Raw genomic sequence first — 22019 nt, forward strand, 5'->3', positions numbered from 1 at the left:
TTGCTGATTAAGAAGAGCTCTAGTGGACCATTCTTTGCTTCCACTTACCTTTCTTTCCTACGATCATTGATGATATCTATCTATATGTATAATCTGAATATATAATCTAAATCTAACAACAATCTGTAATGCATAATCAATGGTGCAAGAATCAGAAGTAGAAAAGAAAAAAGAGTGAAGTAGGCAATCTAGTATTTGGAAGCAGAGACTGCAAACTAGTGGCGGTATATGGACAGTTGGCAGCAGAGAAGATGTAGACAACGGACCGGTGACGAACATAGAGAGATGAGAGAGAAAGATAGGGCATTGAAATGGAGAAAATAAATTAAAACTTGTTCTCCATATTTAAAACAATTTATTAATGCATCAATATATCAATATATTTATATTGTTCACTATTTTTCACTAAACAACAACCTTTGGAGGTTTGAATCCTATAGAATTATAATAATGCTTGCCTTTTATTTTTCTTAAATCAACCTTGTTCTTTATATTATTTCCCCAAAATATGGGTACTTCTACGTGTTGAGTATGACTCTAACGAGACTATAAGCGAGTTGGGGTATAATTAAAAATGGCTTATCTAAATTTTGCCCATTTTAATTTCCTAATGAGTCTGGATGTGGGTTGGTGACTTTTGCTTACAAATTGGCCATAATTTTAAATAATAAACCATAGATTGCACAATAAATTACTTTTTTTTTAAATAATTGAATTTTCTTCATAAAATCAGGGCTATTTACTAGATTTTTTTGAATCTTATCTAGATATCCTGTATTGGCTCATGTAATTAAATGGATTGTATAAGAAAAAATAAAAATCCGACGAGTCCATATGAAGCTGTCTATCGATCCTGTTCTTAGGTAAGTAAATATGCTTTCTTTGCAGCTCATTGTATTTATATTTGATATCTACAATAACGCTAGAACAAAAATATGGTGCAACATATAAGAATTGATATCAACAATTATCAATATCAAAACCAGCGCAACAATCAATTAGATGTTATAGCTACATTCTGATATCCAATATCAAAATTGCCTCTTAACTTATAATGTTACTAAATAGATCTATAACATTTTATGCTGACTTTAATTGTAACATTGCATTGCCCCATAAGAATATTGGATTAAATTTGTTTCCCAAAAATACAATTCGAATTGAGATAAGAAAATTTTAAAAGGTTTGGCTTTTGCAACTGTGTAAGAACTAGACTTTACACGCCTTCATAAACAACAATTATTTTGATTTATTTCATCATTTTAACAGATAGAATTTTGATTTCCCCATATATTGAAATTCTATATGACCTACCAGTTATATTATCTATCAACACTCAATCTGGTGGTTAGCAATGAAGGTAAAGAAAATTGGTTGGTGGGTACGTACAATATAAAAAGAAAATAGGAAATGGAAGGTATACATAATTTTGGGATGAAGATTAGAGTGGGAGGGAGAAGTTGAAAAACAGATTCATTAAATTATACCAACAGGTTATGTGGGTGGTGAGTGGAGAAACCTCAAATTGAGAAGGGGCTTATTTGAGTAGAAAATACCTGTTATCAAAAACTATTGACAATTAAGGTTAGATCGACCATGAAATTGACTTAATGCCAACTTGAATAGTTGCTAGTTTTCTTTTATGGATTGGTACAAAAAAACTTCAAATTTGTTTTGGTACTTTCTCAGGTAAATCCGATATATGTTCATTGGGATATCTCTTGTATGCTATTTTTAATATTACTTATTTCTTGGAAGGATTATTATGATATTCACTCATGTTACAATTCACCTCTTGTTCTTCTCTCTCCAAAATGTTTTATTTCACTCACTTATAACGGGTTTTTGACTTAAATAGGTCAAATATACAAATAAATTTTTAAAAAAATGCTAATCTAAAAATAAATTATTAAAATGAAAAAATAATAATAAAGTACTTATAAAACGCAAAAATAAAACAAGTCACACGTTAAGTATGACACGTCACACTCTTATGTATAGCACTAATTGAAAGATCGACGCAAATGACAGACACGTAGGTTTCAGTTTCATGCGACATTTTTGTTTATGGTACTGTTACAAAGTGAGTTACGTAGCAAGTAAGAAATATTGTAGCAATTTTGATAGTAACAAATGTATAATTTCGATTTATAAAGTAAACGAAATAGACCTACTAATATCATGCCCAACGATGGAGACAGTTGATTTTTAATGTCTTCAATAAAAAAAACATAAAAGAGTTAGAAGATAAAATATTCAATAAAAACTTAACTAAAGAAAGAATATAATTAATTCTTAAGTTAATTATGCAATGATGGCAAATTGGCAATGCTTAAAGCACTCACCCATTAGTCTTAAAAAAGGAGTATTTGATATTATAAGAAATAAAAGAAATCAATTCATTTCGTTGATTATTTAGATGATTAATTGAAGTGTATAAAAATTATCAAAAAAATTGAAGTGTATAAATTACTTAGTTTTATATATAGACGAATTTTTTCCATTATGAAATATAATTTAATATAAATTAAAATGTCAATATTCTTAAATGATATTTATCTGTTTATACCATATAAAAAAATATTTTAAAAATATATTATTCTTAATAAACTTTGTCAGAAGTTTAATTTGATTTGGTTAAATAAATCTACAATAGTATACATGTGACTTCATATATAAAGACCAGTTAAAACTGAAATTTAAGGTTTCAAACTCAAGTCTAGTAGTGAATATAATAAAAGATCCTTCTAAATTCGACTGGTTCGAATAAGATTGTTTTTTGTGAAGTACAATTAATTATAATTTAGGCTTTAGTTACATATATTAAAATTATGTTTGTCTTATAGAATATGGAAAAGTAACAGAGATTAAAAGAAATAATCGGAATAGATTTCAAATTCGTGAGATAATTATAAAATAAATGTTAAAATATAAAAATAAAGCTTAGAAACATAGACTTGAAAGCGGTGGCGACAGAGTAAATAAAACTAAAAAAATTATGGAACATTCTCAAAAAGAATAAACACCATTAAATTGAGAGAAAATAAAAATACCCAATTATAAGAGTTTGCACCATAGTTCAAGAATGAAAAATAGATACATCTTGATATATTAAAGAGACATAAATTTTATATATTTTTAAGAGGCCTACAGAAAACGTTTGGAAGAAGAAAAGAAAACATAGAAGAATTATTAATAAGTGATAATTTTTAATAGCATAGATAATGATAATATGAAAACACTCAGTAATTAAGAAATATAAAAAGTAAATGATATATGACAATATATTTAAAGTATTACAAGTTTTAATTATTAAAATATAAATAAATAATATTATCAGAATGCTTAAATATGCTCATTTTGGGGGAAAATACTTTTAAGGCAACTTCAAACTACCTTGCTTTTTATATTTTATTTCTCTATTTAATTTTCAATATAAAACTTTTAAAGATGTTAATTGATAAAAAAAAATTAAGACTTCAATATATTTATATTAAATTAATCAATTTAAAATTATTAATTTTTAACATTGAAAAATATGCATTTAATTTTACCTTATTATTAAAATATTATCATTTAAAAATATATTAAATTATTTGATTTTGTAAAAATATTAAATTAATTTACATACATTAAATATGAAATTTAATATTAAAGGTGTTAACTTTTTACATATAATAATACACAATAATATAAATACATAATCAATTACTCTATATCTTTTTAAATTTATTACATTATAATTATAAAATCATATTAAATTAATATCTAATTTTATTTAAATATTCCTAACACAACACACCTGACATTCAAATATAGATAGATAGACACTTTACGCAAAATATATCAACACCAAAACATTTGTATCCTAAAGAAATCGTGACTTTGTATTTAACCTGTTTTTCAATTAATTTGCGAATTTAACAACAGAACTATGAATTAGTTTTACAATTATCTGGTTGATTTAAAAATAAAATTGTATCCAATATATTTTAAATATGACTTTTGATCAAGTTGAAGTGTTTTTCGTATTTGGTTGAGAGAGAAAAGACCTAAGGCGTTTGAGTACTCTATAAATTGACGTACAATATGTTTGGTAATTAGATTCTTTTAGCAAATTGAAAGTTCTTATACTATTTAATTAAAATATATTTGAAGTAAAATAATTATTGATGAAGTATTCAAATTAATGGTTATTTATGTTTTTTTAAACATTATTGCATGTAGTGTTCATGTTTTTCAGGTCCTTGTTAAAAGCATTTCTTTATTTTTTTATTCTTCATATTTTATTTTCATAATTTCTCTATCTTAAACTCAAAATATTTGATTTTAGCAAATAAAAGTTATATTAAAAATTATTACTTTTATAGAAAAATTATTTTAAATTTTATTTTATAAATCTAAAAAGTAAATACTGTTATGTCAAATAAATTAATTAAATTAAAATTTTTGTTTAAAAAAACATGTGTTAAAAATTAATGATAAAATGTTATAAAATAATCATTGCTTTCGAAAATAATAGATTGTTAATCTATTGAAAAGGATTTAACAAAATTATGAAAATAATAATATAAGTTTATTTATATTATTTTGTTTGATAAATGTGTTTATAAATGAGAATAAAATTAAATTTTTATTCTAATTTTAAGAATATAAATATTCTTTAGTAAACAAAAAATACAAAAAATTACAATTATAAGAAAATATATTGTCTAACAATTAATTAATTTTTTCATAACTTTGAAAAAAATTAACTATGTCTGGATCTATCAATTTTTTATGAGCTTAATAAATAACTAATTTGATCAAATACTTTTAATTCAACAAGTAACTTATTAACTTTTATTTTTAAATTTCAACTTACTTTTCATCTTCTAACCATTTTTTTTAATAGTTGTTAAATTTATATTCATAGAAAATTAATAAAAGACTTATATTTAAAATTTAAAAATTTCATGAGTTCTTTTTATTTTGTTTATTTGTGAGAATATTTAATTAATGAATGAATGAAAACAAATATATTATTTTTTATTTTAATTCTTTTTAACCATGGATATTTTTTATGACATAAAAAATTATATATAACTTTCTTTTTTCAGTTAATAATGAATTCAAATAATTATTGTTAGGAAAAAATTCATAAAATGTGTAGTTAATATTAAAAATATAATTAAGTATTTCTCATAAGAATATTATATTGAATCATTTAATAATACCATAATTTTTTTCAGGTTCCATACAATTTAAGGTGTGAATTCTTTCAATCAAATTTTACCATATGAAATATGAAATATACCATTGTTGAATGTGCTAAAAGATTTGATAACCATACTTCAGAAAACAGGACCAAATATAATTTCTGTGAGACAGAGGTATATAGAAATGCTTATTTTCAGTTTGTCATTAATATCTTGCGTTTTTTCTTTCTTTTTTTTCTTAAATCTCGTTTCAGTCAATTAGTTTGAATGTATTGAAATAGTATATGTTTTATAAATAACTTTTAATATTTTTTCTTTTGTTCCTTTATGACAATTAACAAGTGATTCAACTATTATTTAATTATTTTAAAACTTTCTTAAATAATTTTTATTATTTTATAGATAATTTTTTTTTATGTATATGCATGCACGTACATTTATGTGTGAGAAGCTTTTATTATTACATCAATCTCTATTCTTGTTAGTTTATCTAAAAAAAAAATTTCTCTAGTTTACTACTACTTTAGTTTATTTTTACATAATAAAGTAGCTCAATATTAATTAATTTCATTGTTCATCATTTCACAATATAATAAATTAAATCCCAATTAATTAATATATAAATTTTTAAAATTATAAAAAATGAAAGAAATCTATCTAAAACTTATTTTATTGAGATGTATTTCTTTCAAGTTTAATCAAAAGATTTAAAATTATGCGTAACGCCGAATTTATCTGAATATATATGCTTACACAAATATATAGTTATATTCAATGATAAAATAAGAAGCAAGCCTTTCAATTAATGTCATAAAATATGTGAGTTTTCTTCTCTCTTTTCTTCAAATCAATATTTTGATTGTTCCTTTGAAATGTTTATTTCAGTTACATAATTATATATGCAACATAATATATAAAAATAATATTTTACCTAAATCTGTTTTTATATTGTTAGGAAACTATTTATATTCTTAAAAACAATTATAGATATCAATAATATAATATAACTAAAATTATTATTTTTGGGAATATTTATGTTAAGTTTTATTTTTAAGGATAAAAAGAACCATATGGTAATTATATAATTAAAGAGTAATATTTTAAACTTAAAACATATTCAATATTTGTTGGGTGCTATACCAGAGCTTTTGGAGAAGTATTTGTGTGAACTTAATTTGTCTACAAAATTTACGTAAATTAAGTTAATTAGTAAGTAATATACTATTACTTCAAACGTAAATAATTATGTGGTACAACAAATTATGAAATTATTTTATAAAAAATGGTTAAGTACATATAAATATATAAATTGGAAAATATAGCCGAAGTTTTAACGAGGGTTTATCAGTCGGAATATGAAAATATATAGTATAGTGAAATAAATTATTTTCCTATTAAAAAATTCTAATTTAAATTTATTTAATTTTAAATTTGACCATTTGATGAATAATTATATATGGTCTTTTAACATAACTCATTTAGACTTTTAATATAACAACAAATTCATATGGTTTAAATTTGGACATCCTAGGAGTTATTTAAAACCATAAGGGGTTATTTTCCATATAATGAAAATTTAAATATATCAATTGTCAAAACTAAAAGAAAGGTGATCTATTGGCTCTATTAAGTACATATACTTCTCTATCATTTTCTTGATTTTAATCATGTCTCTTTGAATATATCAATTAGAAAAAAAAATGCGACCTTACTCAAATTTTCAAACAAATGTTTGCTTTCTAAATATTTTGATCGTGGACTTTTGTTATAATGTTACTAATTTGAATGTAGCTGAAATATCTCTCGGTTTTATAAAAAATTATAATTATTATGAATAATAAATTTAAATAATTAATGTAATTCCTGAGCGATAAAATCATAAATGATAAATTTATAATATCTTTGCAACACTCGTAGAATGCCCAGGATAAAAAAATATATATTTTTTTTAACCGTAGTTAATGATAAATCAGTTTTTAAATTAAAAACGCACCCTTTTAAGTTGCCCATAAATACTATGTGCACATGTAAGTGACTTATAGTATAGTACCATAGCTAAGCTAATATAAATCTCATTAATAGACAGTCAAATCTTTAAAATAAATTAATCTTCATTCAATTTTTAATCATATGTAAAAAGAGTATTTATGAACCAATTTAATTCAAATATAAATCGTAAAAATTGAATTAAAATTTTGAAACTGAATTATTAAAAAAATTGGATTGAATTGACTTTTTTTATTCTTTTTAAAAAATCAATGGAATTTAATATAAATAATATATATATATATATATAATTTTATTTATTAAATTATGTCTTATTATTGTTTTTCAAGGATATATTTTATTATTTTTGATATATTGATATACTTTTTTAGATCAAATTAAAATTTATTTTGTGTATTATTTTTTATATAAATTTATATTTTATAAATTTTTTTATTTCAAATATATAAAAAATTAGAACTATTTATTTTTAATGTTTCCATTAATTTAAAAATAATATTATAAAAATTGAAGAATAAGCCACAACAGTTGCAACATACATGCAGCATCTCATAATTCCAATTTTTTGCCCATCCATCACCATATATCGTTCGACTCTTTGATTTCCTTTTAAATTCATTCCCATCTCAGCATATGAGGTGCTTATGTCTACGTAGATTTCCTTATCTGGAAGATGCAACACTCACTCATCTCCCTATAAATACCCTTCCTTTCCTCTCCCAAAGCCACACACAACCAAAACCCTCTTTGCAAATTGCAATTATCTTCATTTTCTTCTCTCTCTCTCTCTCTCTCTCTCTCTCTCTCTCTAAGGCTCTCAACAATGTCAGAAAGAATATCCATTGATGTTGAGGAGAGGAGGTTGAAGCGCAAAATGGAGGGGCCACCCACCTTGGCTGAAGAGGAGGATTCAAATCATGATCAGTTACTCGCTCTTGAACTTAACATGAATGAGTCTTCCTCCAACCCCACTTCCAAATCCTTGAAACTCAGTGAGGATTCAGGCTCTCCTCCAAAACATGTTGATCCCTCCAATGACCAAGTGAAAGAAAAGAATCAGCATCATTGCAAGTTTTGCAAGAGGAACTTCCCCAATTCACAAGCCTTAGGAGGACACCAAAATGCTCACAAGCGTGAGAGACTCATTCAAAACATGGAGAAAGAGATGGAAATGAACCCTTTTGGGTTTGGACCCAAAAATAATAACCTTCACTTTTATCCATATTCATTTTCATCCATGTCAAACCTTCCCTTCCAAGGGGCACCCTTTTATCAAGGTGCCCACTTGCACCCCATGGCACACGTGCCTAACATGTCTTGGCCTTATGCACCAACGGGCTATGGCAGCAAACAAGGCTATCCCTATGAAACACACTGTTTTGGGATGTCTAGTTCCTGGGGTGGAGGTTCTGCAACAACTCCAACGAGATTGAACCCTGAGAGTCGGAAGCTTTTTTATAATATTCCTTCACTTTTTGAAACTTCATCTAGTCCCAATGGTGGTTTTTTGGCTGACCTTAAGGGAAGTTCAAGTGTGTCAACTAAAGATTCATCTTCAGAGAAGCTTGACTTGTCTCTTAGACTCTGAATATGTATGTCTTAATTGTCCTTGGCAATTTTGAAATGATTGATGTTTCCCATTAGTCTGTGTGGTTTCCTTGTCTGTGTGTGTTTTAATGGTTTTGTTGTTCGGTTTTGTGTTCTTATTTTCAAGAAAGAATGGTTATCTCAAATAAAGAATCTTGATCCCTTTGTGTACTCAGTTCATTTGAGTCAAATCTTCATTTGTTCTGCTCAGCACTTGAATCTATTTACGAGTACAAGATTGTTTTAATTTACAAATCGAATATTCAAGTTAGTTCTTTTTGTATGATCGATCTCACTTTACTTCTTACAAAAAAATTAAATTGAAACGGGTTTTGGTAAATTTAAGAATTATTCAAAAACCATAAATATTTAAAGACTAAATTCTAGTGAATGATAATTTTATATATAAGAAACTGACAAGTTATAAACCAAATAATGTTAACAAAAAATTGATGGACATAATAAAGAAAAAAAAAGAAAATTTAAACCATTCAAATAGAGTTTTCATTATGAATAATGAATATATGACCGTTATTAAAAAATTGAGAAGAATTATTCAAATTTTGGTTCCTCCTAACCACTTGAGCTCAATTTACTTCCTTTTATTAATATGTTTTCTAAGAATAATCTTTAAATTATTTTAAGTTTTTATTATAAATTTTAAATGCTAATCATAAATAAGTTGTGGTAAAACTCTTAAATGATTTTTATTGTCTAATTATGTTTTAATGGTTTATCATAAATGAAAATTATACTTATAATAAAATAATGAATAACTCTAATAGTACACTCTCTTTAACACATTTTTATTAAAAACTGAAAAATATAAAAAGGAAATATTAATTTAAAATAAAAAATTAAGTACTACATAATTTTTATAATTTTAAAAATAAATTTTAGTCATTAATGGAGTATATGTTATAAAGAATGTGTTGCTAATATTATTTATATCTATAAAATAATAAATTTGTCTTAAAATATGCGATTTAATATTTCTCTTTTATTCTCCAGAGTTAGTGAAGAAAAGAGCAAGAGAAAATCAAGAAACTAAGTTGGTCAAAGGTTACGACCTATCAAAATGGAATCTAATTGCATTCCATACTCGGCAATTTATCTACTTTTAATTCGCTTTTCCGTCCTCTAATAGATAATAAATACATATCTGTGTATGTAATTAAACATAAAATAATACATTTAAAGTTTCTTTTTATTGATAAATAATAGATATATACATTTACACAAATTTTCATAAATAAACTTTTTAAACTATTTATATTGTGTTACTATACATACATAATCACGATTAAATTTTTTATTTTCAATTTGAAATGAAAAATTATGAAATTCAAATTTTCAGAAAAAATTATAAATATTACTTTTAGTTGAAAATTTTGAAGAAAAAAATAATATCCCAATTCTTCTTATTCTTCCAAATTACTTGAGCTAGACTTATGTATATTTACAGTTTTTACTTTCTAAGAAAAAAATTTAAAATGTTAAACATGTTTATAATAAGTAAAAAATTATAATTAGAATGAAAAGTAATTTTTCTCATTATTTGGTTAAGTTTTTCCCTTTTATTGTCATGAGAGGGTGACGAGAAGAGTAAGCGAAAACCAAGAAACTGGTCAAAGGTAACGAACTGTAAAAATGGAATCTAAACGAAATAGAAAAACTTTTTAATTCTTAAACGTAGTTTCCACGCGAAATGAAATAATATTACCATAAGCATGACAGATTTAGGATTAAATTATTATTATTATTATATTGAAAATATTTTTAGGCTAAAACAAATCTCAATATTTTCATGACCAATTAATATAAAAGTTAAGTCACATAACTTCTAAATAATAAACATCTAATCTTAATTATTTATGAATAGCTATGTAAATAAAAAAAATTTGTTATTATTTTTATATAAATTTTATTTTTATTAAATACATCTTTATTAATTATTACTAATAATTATAATTTAATATTTTTTATTTTAAAAAATTATTTTATCATATAAAATTATTAAGCGTATAAATATAATTATTGATATAAGTGTGTGCGCGCGTGAAAATATAGCATATTCATACTTCTTTGAGTCATATAAGATACACACTACAAGTAATTTGATAAGAATTCTTTTACAATTGTAATATATAAAATTCATTTACAATTATAATATATGAAATATAACGAGTCATATGCGATAAAAAAAAAAGTATAAATGTGTTTACACAAATTTTATATATAAAGTTCATATACCAAGTATATTATTTTTATCTTATGCACAATCATGACAAACATGTTTTTTATTTTCAATTTAAATTTTCAAAATTACGAAAATAAAATATTAAAATTCAAAGAAAAGTATTTAAAATTAAATACTTACAAATTGTAACAAGAAAAATAAAAAAATATTTATACGTTATACCATTCATGAGTATATTGCAATAAAATAAATAACTTACCAAGTATTAACTAAAACATTGTAAAAATGTAAACGCTTGTGCAGTAAAGAACTAAAATGATATTTAAGACAAAAATGTTTTTATTTTCTTTAGAACAAACGAAAAATTTGAAGATTTATATAAGTCTATAGGCTTGATATTAAGTAATAAGAACACTTCCTGCAGTTGATTGATTTGCACATCAATTATTTAATACTTTTTCTTCTGAAATTTAACTTTTTTAAGTGACCAGTTAAGTTATTCTCTATTTTTATTGTTTAATATCATTTACCCTCTTTATTTGTGAATATAGCAATTTTTAAAATTTTATATTAATATTATTATATCATCCTTTTCTATTTTAAACTTTCCTTATATGATTATCAAATTTGAGCAATGAAGAGACATATATTTTGTTATTTCCAAGTATTTACTTTCTTTATTCTTATTTGTCATCTTTAGGTATACATTTCACTGTAATAATATTTTCTAACAAATAGATATAAAAATTGCTAACAAATAGTCATTGAAAAAATTAACAGACCAAATTAATTTAATCCTTAAAAAATAAAAATTACTATATTGTCTTTTTAAAAAATTATAAATACGTTAGTTCTTCTGATAAAATTAAATACTCTTGTTTAATTTACCAAGATTATTTAAGTAACACGTTAAATAGCTTGAGACGAATCATTAATTTTTATCTAATAAAATAACTTTTTTGGTCAAATTAGTCTCTTACAATTAATTCTAGTGTTTATAAATATATAAATTGATTTTAGTGAATTTTTTAGAAGTCAATTTGATAAAATAAATAAATAAATAAATATTTTTTTACAAAAATTATCGTTTCACTAAAATAAATTAAAAAGTATTTGATGATATTATTTTTCCATAATTTGAGTGTTTAGTCTTTAAAGATAAATTTTTTATTAGCACTATTCTTTTGAAACTAATATAAAGAAATAGTTGTTATCTTGTTCTTTGCACAGATTACTTACAAATAAAAATTAAATGTTTTATATTATTAATTATATAAAAAATTATCACTCATTAATATTTTATTGTTTTATCTGTAATTTAATAATATTCTTACACTAAATTTAAATAATTTAATTAAGATTTTATATTAAATTCATATTGATCTTTTAATATTTTTATTTATAAAAATAATGATAAATGAGATAGTAATTTCATTTTTTTTTTTCATTCAATTATTAGGCTACCGATCCTGAGTTTGAACTTTGCTTAAGCTTTTCTCTCATGTAAACAATATTTACATTGAAAAGTGGAAGTGAAAGGAACAAGAGTACTATAACAGCATAATAATAATAATAATAATAATAATAACAATAACAATAACAGATAAAAACAAAAAATATTACATTTTTTAAATATTTTTAAATTTTTAAAGAATAATTTTTCTTTAGCATTTGTCTTAAATGTATTAAAAGCATACCATTTATTTATTACTCTTTTAAATAATTAAAAATACTTGACAGAAAGTATTAAATATTTTTAACAAAATTTTCCTTAAAGCATTCAGCAAGACCTTGAAAAGATTAATGACGGAAGTGTAAAGAAAAACAGTAAGACAATAAATGAGATTAAAGTAAAAAAATTATTTAACAATTTAAATAAGAAATAACTAATGCTGAATATGTTGGAGCAATATAAATCTTTTAAAAATGTTTTCATTTCAAATGATAAATTCAAATCAAATGGAAAATTAATGACTTTTAATATATTAAATGAATATATATATATATATATATATATATATATATATATACACCAAGTAATATTTAAAGATTTTAATAAAATATTAATTGTTTGACTTTAATTATAGTTTAAATAAATATAATAATTCGTACACAAACAGATTAAATAGTAAAGAAAATTTAATGAAATTATTTCATTGCTAAGATATTTATTATTTTTAAATCCTTGGAAAAGTATCTTAAATGTTAATTAATTTAAAATAGAAGAAATGCATGAAAAAAATAGATCATTAATCAATTGTATGTATATATACTATGAAAAAATTTTAGCTGCGGTTAATTTTGATTATAAAGTGAAATGGATACGAATCAACGTAAGTTAGTTTTTATTGGTAAAATAACAAATTAGTTGATAAAAACAAAAGCCCAATTCATTGATAGAAGGTAAGGGATGGCATTTATATAGTTTTTTTTTTTCCTTTATAGGTTATAAACACTACTATATATACCATTTATAACAGCAAATCATTTTACATTTTTACCATTGATTTTCAAAATTGAACATTTCCTTTTATATCGAGGGGTGTCTTTTTAATCGCATTCAACTCAAATATTTGCGATAACTAGGTTGCAGATTAGATAAACTTTTAAAATAAATATTTATAAAAAATAATAGGACAAAGGAGTAAAATATTTATAAATTAAAAGTAACTTATATTTTTAAATTTTTTAAAAACTAAATAAAAACTTCTAAAAAATAAAAAAATATGTTATATTTATCTTAAAAGAGTTATTCATTTTACTATTTAATTTTTTATATATTAAAAAATTTATCCTGATGTATTTCCTTTCCAACATAGAAATCCACATTCCTACCTCTGATGTATTTGATACATCCGACTTATATAAGACTTGGATCAATGCTGATTGAGCTACAAACTCATGTACTTAACTTATACATGAAAATTCTTTAAATTATTGATAAACACAATAAAAGAGACCATACATTTAAATTATCACATTGATATAATAATGTGAGATTCAAAAATTCAAAAGATAAAAATATTAAAAAAGGAATCGATTAACTTAATCAAAATTTCTAAACAACTTCTTTGGAAACAATATTTAAAGTAACACTATCATGATATCATTGTTTTGACATATAAAAACTTTCAATCTTTTATAACTTGTAACTCTTGTAAATGTCCTATATAATTAGCTATAAGAGTAAAAAGTCATGGTAAATAAACTGTAACATGTTTGAAAGATTGTCTTTAACTTTTATTGATTATCATTGAAAAAAAAAAGTTATTAAAAATTGTCTCCTTTAAAACTTAAAAGGAATTCTATTTTTAGATAATGTTATAGATAACTTTGGAATTAAATCTTTTTGACTTCTCAACAACATTAAAAAAACCAACTTTTACTTTAAACTCATGATGAGTAATGTAAGAGGAGTTAATAGTGTTTAGAAACTCAAGAGTATGTAAATTATTAGGCCTGTAAAAATCAACATTTGCTTGTATGTGTATTAATCCACAATAGAAGCCAAAGGATCACCTTCATCTTGTATAAGCAAATCCTCAAGTATGTCTTTCTTCTTTTGGAATAACTGGCAAAATTTGTCAAAAATTTCCTCCAAATGGTTTGTCCAAACTATCATGGTTTAAGAATCTTAAGATGTCTCTAAATTAACATTCTATCTACAACCTCAAAACTGATTCAAAGTATGATTAAACATGATTAAAGAACCAGAACCATTGTCATCTATTACACTCACGTTAACCTTGAACTTATCCCATAAAAAAAAAAAAAAGAGTTGACATAAACATATTTTCTATAATATATATATATATATATATATTATAGAAAATATGTTTATGTCAACTCTTTTTTTTTTTATGGGATAAGTTATATATATATGATCAACATTGTATATATACACTTTAATTTCACTTGTACCTCAAGTAAGGTGCACAAAACTTTTAACAATTTTCACATTCCAACTTCGGTCAACTTTCTTCAACACTTAAAAGCACAATTCGTATTTAACATCCTTTACCCAGGTCAAAGTCAAATAGTCTGGCAAAAATTATACCATAACATGACTTTAAATTACCAAATTAACATTTAATTAGGATTTAAACTAAATGGATTGGAAGAAAATGATTATTTCAATATTATACATAATTCAAAAATGTTCATCCCTCGATAACATCATAAATTTAAGAAATTGACATCTTTTGTGTTTGCAATAAATCCTCTTCTAAGAAAGTGATGTATGCCTTAACATTTGACTTACCACCTGAGTGGAAGAATCATCAATATCCAACAGCCTACAGTCCAAAGAAATGAAAACAAAATAAATAATTTATTTATTAAGATATAACTTTTCTTAGAAGAACAACTAAAGAAGAAAATGGTGTACCTATTCTTATAATCAATACCTTTGAAATCGAAATTTATAAGTAACTTTATCCATTGAAATTAGTAATGTACCTAAAATATTCAAATGCAAATTTTATTAATCAATTATTTTGAAATACATACATTCATAATATATTTGATTCCAAATTTTTTCTTTTAATCATACCATTAAAAGTTTTCATCCTACGTAATAGAAGAACAATAACACATGAGCTGCTTCAATTCTCCTTAATAAGAAAACTCATCATTTGCTCAACAAATTTTTCCCTAAGAGTACAAACTATCCCTTCATTCCTACAATTAATATAAAGGTTAATATATTAATAAAAATAGGCAAACTAGAAATACATGAAAAAAAATTCTTAATGAAACAAATTTGAAGAGAACACACTCCAAATCATGTAGAATAATCTCAATGTGCTTGCTCTTTCCATCTCTCAAACTTTCTCTTAAATCATCTTTTTCCACTAGATGTTAATAACATCTACTATTTATGGAAAAAAAAACAAAAATAAATTCATTTACTATGGATTAGGCAATATCATTTCATTCCTTCTAAATACCTTCCAATGAGATTAGTTTCATCAATTTCCTTCAAAATTTGTGAGAAAAAAAATGAAATCAAAGAGTTAAATGAAATTCCCTAACTATTGTAATTCCAATAAAAGTTAATTTCCACTTGTATTCTGGTGGACCAAACTTCATGTCAACCTTTGCCACCATAAGTTTATGAATTTCATAAACTTTTCTTTCTTTCCAAATACCCTCAAAATTTGAAATTAGACTCCTTATGATCACATGTATATTTTCTCCCTGGAACATGTTGTTAAGTTAAAGTCTTTATATACTTATATAATTTTGAATTTAAAAAATTAAAACTAACTTTTTCATCCAACAATATCAAGTTTAAGTTGTTTTCTTAATTGTGTTTATTGTACTCATACTATTTCAATAAATGTATGACATGCACTTTAATCTTCCAATCAACTCGGTAGGCATAATTGCAGAAATAAAGGAGAAATTTGAAGTCATCCTAACAACTATTGAAAGGTAAGTATTTTGTAGATGAAGTTGTAGAACTGATATATTCAAAATTAAAAATGAAAATATAACAGTACTTCAGTTATAGTTATCAAAATCTAAGAGAGAAATTCTATATACCTTCAGTAAAAATGTAAAACATCATCATCGCAGCTTAAGGAGAGTTCTTAAGAGTAAACATAGAGCAAAGAAATTGAATCTTTATATATACAAAAAACACCATGTAGGACTTTATAACGGGAAAGACAATAAATTTATAATTATCTAATCATTTTACTTTATCTATTTAATTCTATAAGTGCAACACAATGTTTGCTAATATTAACTTGTACAGGTTTGCATGTAATGCATTTATCATATTGTATTTTTCCAAAGAGACATAATAATTCATGAGCAAGGTTCAGTTATTTAAGAAAGATATACCTATTTCAATTTATTTTTGAATTGAACCTTTGAGATCTTAAAAATACTTACTAAATCTTTATATTAATTACAATCATTTTAAATTTGAGCCTGTAAATGCTTAGAGAAAAGGAAAAAAAGTCAATCTAATGTTAATTGAAAGAAGTTAAAAAGACAAAATAATTAATAACAGTGGGCGAAAAAAATTAGGTAAACTATTACTAAAAATATTAATTACCGTGTAATATGCAAGTTTTGGAGGCAAAATTCTCACAAGAATCAAATTATATGATGTAAATTACATTTATTTTTATACCATTAATAATTTAATATAAAAATTATTTTCATTAATCTAAATGTTAAATTATAATTATATATTACATAAAGATTACAATCAAAATGTCTTTATTTTTATATATTTCAAATATATATATTACATTAAATTTGACGCATATATAAAATATTAAATAATTTTAAATCAATCTCAAATTTTTTAAATTTATGTAATGGAAAATTTTAATCGAATTATTAGTTTTAAAGATAAATTATCTAATAAAAAATTATTAAATGATGTAAAACAAATGTAACTTACATCAATTCAATTTAATTAGATTGATCATTACAGGTAAGGTAGTTAGCGTGACAATGATCATTTCAATCTGTATTTCTCGTGGACAGTCTGTCATATTTACCATCTTCAAACAGTGACATACTTAATTATATTAATTTTCAAACAACTTTGATTTTTTTTTTCACACTCCTATTTTTATAATTACCTCCATTTCATTTTACCTTTCTCTTTGTGTTTCATTATATCATTTATTATATTGATTACCTTTTTCTTTTCTTTTCTTTTTTTTCTCAAATTGATAGGTACACCTTGAAAACAATGTTTTTAGTTCATTTAAATTATACTTTTATTCCTTCCAATTTTGAATATTATACAATTTTAATCTCTCAATTTTTTTTAAAAAAATTAATCAATTCTTTCTCTTTTTTAATTATATAAACTTAATCTCTCTATTAATATTTTTTACTTAAAACTTTTAAATCAGTATTTTTTTAATTCAAATATTCATTTGAGTGTTTATGATAGCTTTGAGATATGAAATAATTTTATAAGTTCAGAAATAAAAAATTTAATGAATACTTGATAAAATTTAAAGAATTATAGATGACATGATATAAGAGATTGAAGAGAAAAATGATAATATTTTTATATTTTGAATAATTGTAATTTAACTGATTTAATTTGTAAATATTTTAAGTAAAAATGAGAATTTAAATATTTTAAATGAAAAATGAATAAAATATTAGATTTTCTTAGTCTTAAAAATAGAAAAATTAAAAAAATAAAATGTCACAATTTTTAAAAAAAAATGAAAGAGCAATTAAATCTTTCCAATTGCAAGTAACCAATCGTGTAAAAGCAGCTGTCATGAATTGCACTAGGATATGATTATGCATGCAAGTATAAAAGTAAGGTGCCCAGCAGTGTACAATTAATGCATCACATTGCAATATGAATCACCAAAATTAAGAAAACATAAAAATTACATAATCACGGGTATATGAAAACCCACTTGGATAGCGTACAACTCTATTTTGACAAAGAATGGTAAAAGGTTTTTTCAAAGGGAAAAAATAATATAAAGTTGATTGATGGAATGGATGGCATGTGCACCTAACCAATCCCTATTCCATCCTTGTCACATGAACTTAATTAGTATCTACAATCTACACTAAGAATATTTGGCATATTATTGTACAATTACAAGCGACAGTGATTCATCTCTGGCTTTGGTTACCTATCTCCCTAATAATCATATACTTCCAGTGTCCCAACTTTTGCTTCAATTCTTGCACTTCTTTTCCTCAAAAACTGCATGCAAAAGATCATTAAAAATCTCCAAAAACGATTCCCATTCACCTTGGTTGAGGTCTCCAAAGGAAATGCCACCAGTTTCATCACAAATAGACCCTCCTTCAGTTTCTTCTTTGCATCTCTCATTGTTGGAAACACGAGCCTTGACTTGCAAGCAAATATTTTCCATTTCACTTGCAGATTCTTCACCACCACAAAGTTCCCTAGTCATCATTTGGCCTATATCAGCAAGACAAAGGCCAGCAGCAGCAGCATGCTTCAAGAAAATGGTGCAAACTATAAGAACACGAATAGAAGACTCCCTCAATAGAGGAATCTCAGTTCTCAAAATCTCTGCATCTTTAAAAGGGTCAAGTTTGGAAATGTACTCTAGTTCATTTTCAGAGAAAGGAATGGAGGCTTGTGGCCAATGCAGCCACTCAAAATAAGGATCATCCAGCCACTCAGGGAGGCAAAAACCATGGTCAATAGGAACAAGGTCAAAAACTCCTTGATGAACATAACTAGTACTATTGTGCTCATGTTTCATCACAAGCATATTCCCTGCATGTCTATCAAGATTCAGAATCCTAATGTCTAGAATCCCAATATGGTGGACTGAATCAACTGAGAAGAATGAAGGACCCAACTCCCCAGCATCAAAACCATGACCAACAAAGCGTTGGAGTGAGGCAATTTTAGGCATGTGAGGATGGACTTCGGTTGAATCAGTAGTAGCAGAAGTAGCAGTACTAACGAAAAATGCAGCATGAGAGAATTGCACTAAAGCAGTAGGAGGCACACCAGCCATGCCTCCATGATCAAGGAGATAAGCACCCAATTCTCTTATACCAGTTTCACCAATCCTAATTGATTTCTTTAGGCCAGGTTGGCCCAACATGTGACCCCCTAACCCTTTTGGGTTGTTGAAGGCTAAAGGTTCTTCATCTATAGGCTTTGCCACAGCAATGTTGTTGCCACTTTGGTTGGGGAAAACATAGGCACCACCTAGGCCACTTGGGAGTGGTGTTGGTTGAACCCCTGAGGCCATTGCTATTGCAACCTCAACAACTAGAGCATGCACTGGAGCTCCACTTCCACGAACTATCTCAACCCTTGGATGGTTAGAACTGAGATCTTCCCCTGATAGGGGGAGGCATGGAGTGGAGACACTGCGGTGAATATTATCGGCTTGAACTGCTACTGCTAGTTCTAAGGAGTGGGAAAAAGTACTAGTTAAGCCAACTTCTACAATGTTGGGATCAATGTGACCAAAGGATTGGAGTTTGCATCTCTGGGATCGGCTAAAATGCTTAAATCCATGATGTTGATCAATGGCCACAGCCATTTCGAACAATCTCATTCAGATGAGAATGGCAGTGGTGGTGCATTCCTCACCAAATCCCCTCAAACTAAGCTACTTTCTCAAGGCGATGCCATCTGCAGGTTCATAACAACCACCAAGTTAAGCCACTTACCTCATAAGGAATCAATTCATCAAATTAGTTGACATTTAATGTATATAAAATGCAGCGAAACAAGATTGTAAAGACTCATTGACTCAATACACTTTCCTTTATAAGTGTGTGTATCTGAGCAAGTTCATGAAATTCATTTTGATCTACAATATCTCAATATTAAATGATACAATCTCATGCAGGAGACAAATAAATAAATTATAAGCTTGGCCCATAAATACAGTCATTCTGGTTTATTAATGATCTTCATACAATATTAGGTGCAAAACATGCATATGCCATTGATAGAACAAGAAATAAAAAATATAAGCTAAATGAGAATCCTAATTTGATCTTATTTCTACTACATCATTCCCTTTTAAAACAGTAACATACTAACATATGTGTACACAAAATCTAAATTTGATTTGATGAATTTATCCTTAAAAATATATCCTTTTTTATCATAAAACATCAAATGGAATCTGACTACTAAATAAGAAATTAAAATGCAGCTAAATTTCTTACTGTGTATTGGCTTTAATGGGGTAAAATTCAAATGTTGTACTCATCGCTTAAAATTTGGATACCAAATTAACGGACAAACAGGCTAACTCTGCACATTTTTTCTTGAATCCCTTATAACCTGCAAATTTCCCAACCACAAACGTAAATAAAATGGTCCAAATCAAAATTTACATATATGTAATACTTTTCAGAGGCCAAATCCATCCCTCGCTCCTCGTCACATAAATTGCATTGCCTTGCCACAATCTTTATTTTTGAACCAAAGATCACGACCAAAACTAAACCCTTCTTTAGTACATAATATATCACGCCTTTTTATCCACCCATGCAAACACATAGCAACCATAAGACATCAACACAATCTGTCACATAATTCATTAACGAATTGCGTAGAGGAATCTTTTACGTGCATGCATGGCAATGCACCAATTTTTTTAAAATGCTAACAAACAATTTTTTTTTAAAAAAAATGTTATATGCAACTTGATCCATTTTTTCTTCTCTTGATTTCCCTCACAATTTATAATAAGCAGCAACCAAATAAGAAAAAAGGAATTATACTATATAGATAGATAGATATACCCTGAACACTGGGAAGGTATTCAGGGAAACAAGAAGCAACGGGAGCGCGAGAGAATGAAACCGTCGCCGGAGTAATATGGAAATAAAAGTCCACTTCCACTCCCACTCCCACTCCCAAACGCTAATATTCCCCTGCCTCGATTCACAAACCCTTTCTTTCTTTCACTCTTTTCCCTCTCTTTAACTATCTTCTCTTTTTCCTTCTATTTTTGCTGCTTCACGCCCCACATCGACATTTGGCATCTTTTCACACACTAATTCTTAATTATCGAACATTTTTATTTAGCGTTAACTAACAAACTGTCTTAGGTTGTGGTCAACTTCTTCCTCTTTTTCCATTCCAAGCTGTCTTTTCCTTTTATTAGTTTCTGGCCGTTTATATGTTCTCCGTACCACTCGTTTGTTTTCTATTTCCTCAGAATGAGATTCGGTCTCACATCAACATTCTACTTTTTTTTTAATTATTATTATTATTTACTTATCGATGATGAAGTTATTGGTTAATCAGATATAATTTAATAACTTATTTATTCTGTTAAAAGAACAATAAATTTAAAAAATTCATTTTGTACAAAAAGAGCTTCTCGAAGACCCCTCTAGAAAATATTTGTTCTTTTAAATATGGCTTCGCTTTGTTATAATTGAGAAAGCAGTTTCAAATACAAAGCCTTTCTTTGAGTGCATTTTCTATTTATAAATAATTTTATTTAACATGACCATTTTAAGTATTATTTAATTCAAACGCAAATATAAATGATGGTTTGAGT

At 25.4% G+C, this 22019-nt stretch overlaps 2 protein-coding genes across 2 annotated transcripts; one reads left to right on the forward strand and one right to left on the reverse strand.

Annotated features, from left to right (window-relative positions):
- Positions 1–8028: 8028 nt before the first annotated feature.
- Positions 8029–8793, forward strand: LOC113862199 (zinc finger protein 1-like). Its single transcript, XM_027495313.1, has one exon. It carries the CDS (start codon positions 8029–8031, stop codon positions 8791–8793), a length of 765 nt encoding a protein of 254 aa, XP_027351114.1.
- Positions 8794–18674: 9881 nt separating this feature from the next.
- LOC113862200 (phosphatidylinositol 4-kinase gamma 1-like) lies at positions 18675–20033 on the reverse strand. The gene has a single exon (XM_027495314.1). The coding sequence runs from the start codon at positions 20031–20033 to the stop codon at positions 18675–18677; it is 1359 nt and encodes a 452-aa protein (XP_027351115.1).
- Positions 20034–22019: the final 1986 nt, after the last annotated feature.

The sequence above is a fragment of the Abrus precatorius genome, unplaced genomic scaffold, assembly GCF_003935025.1.
Source record: "Abrus precatorius isolate BTA unplaced genomic scaffold, Abrus_2018 Scaffold3, whole genome shotgun sequence".
NCBI lineage: Eukaryota > Viridiplantae > Streptophyta > Magnoliopsida > Fabales > Fabaceae > Abrus > Abrus precatorius.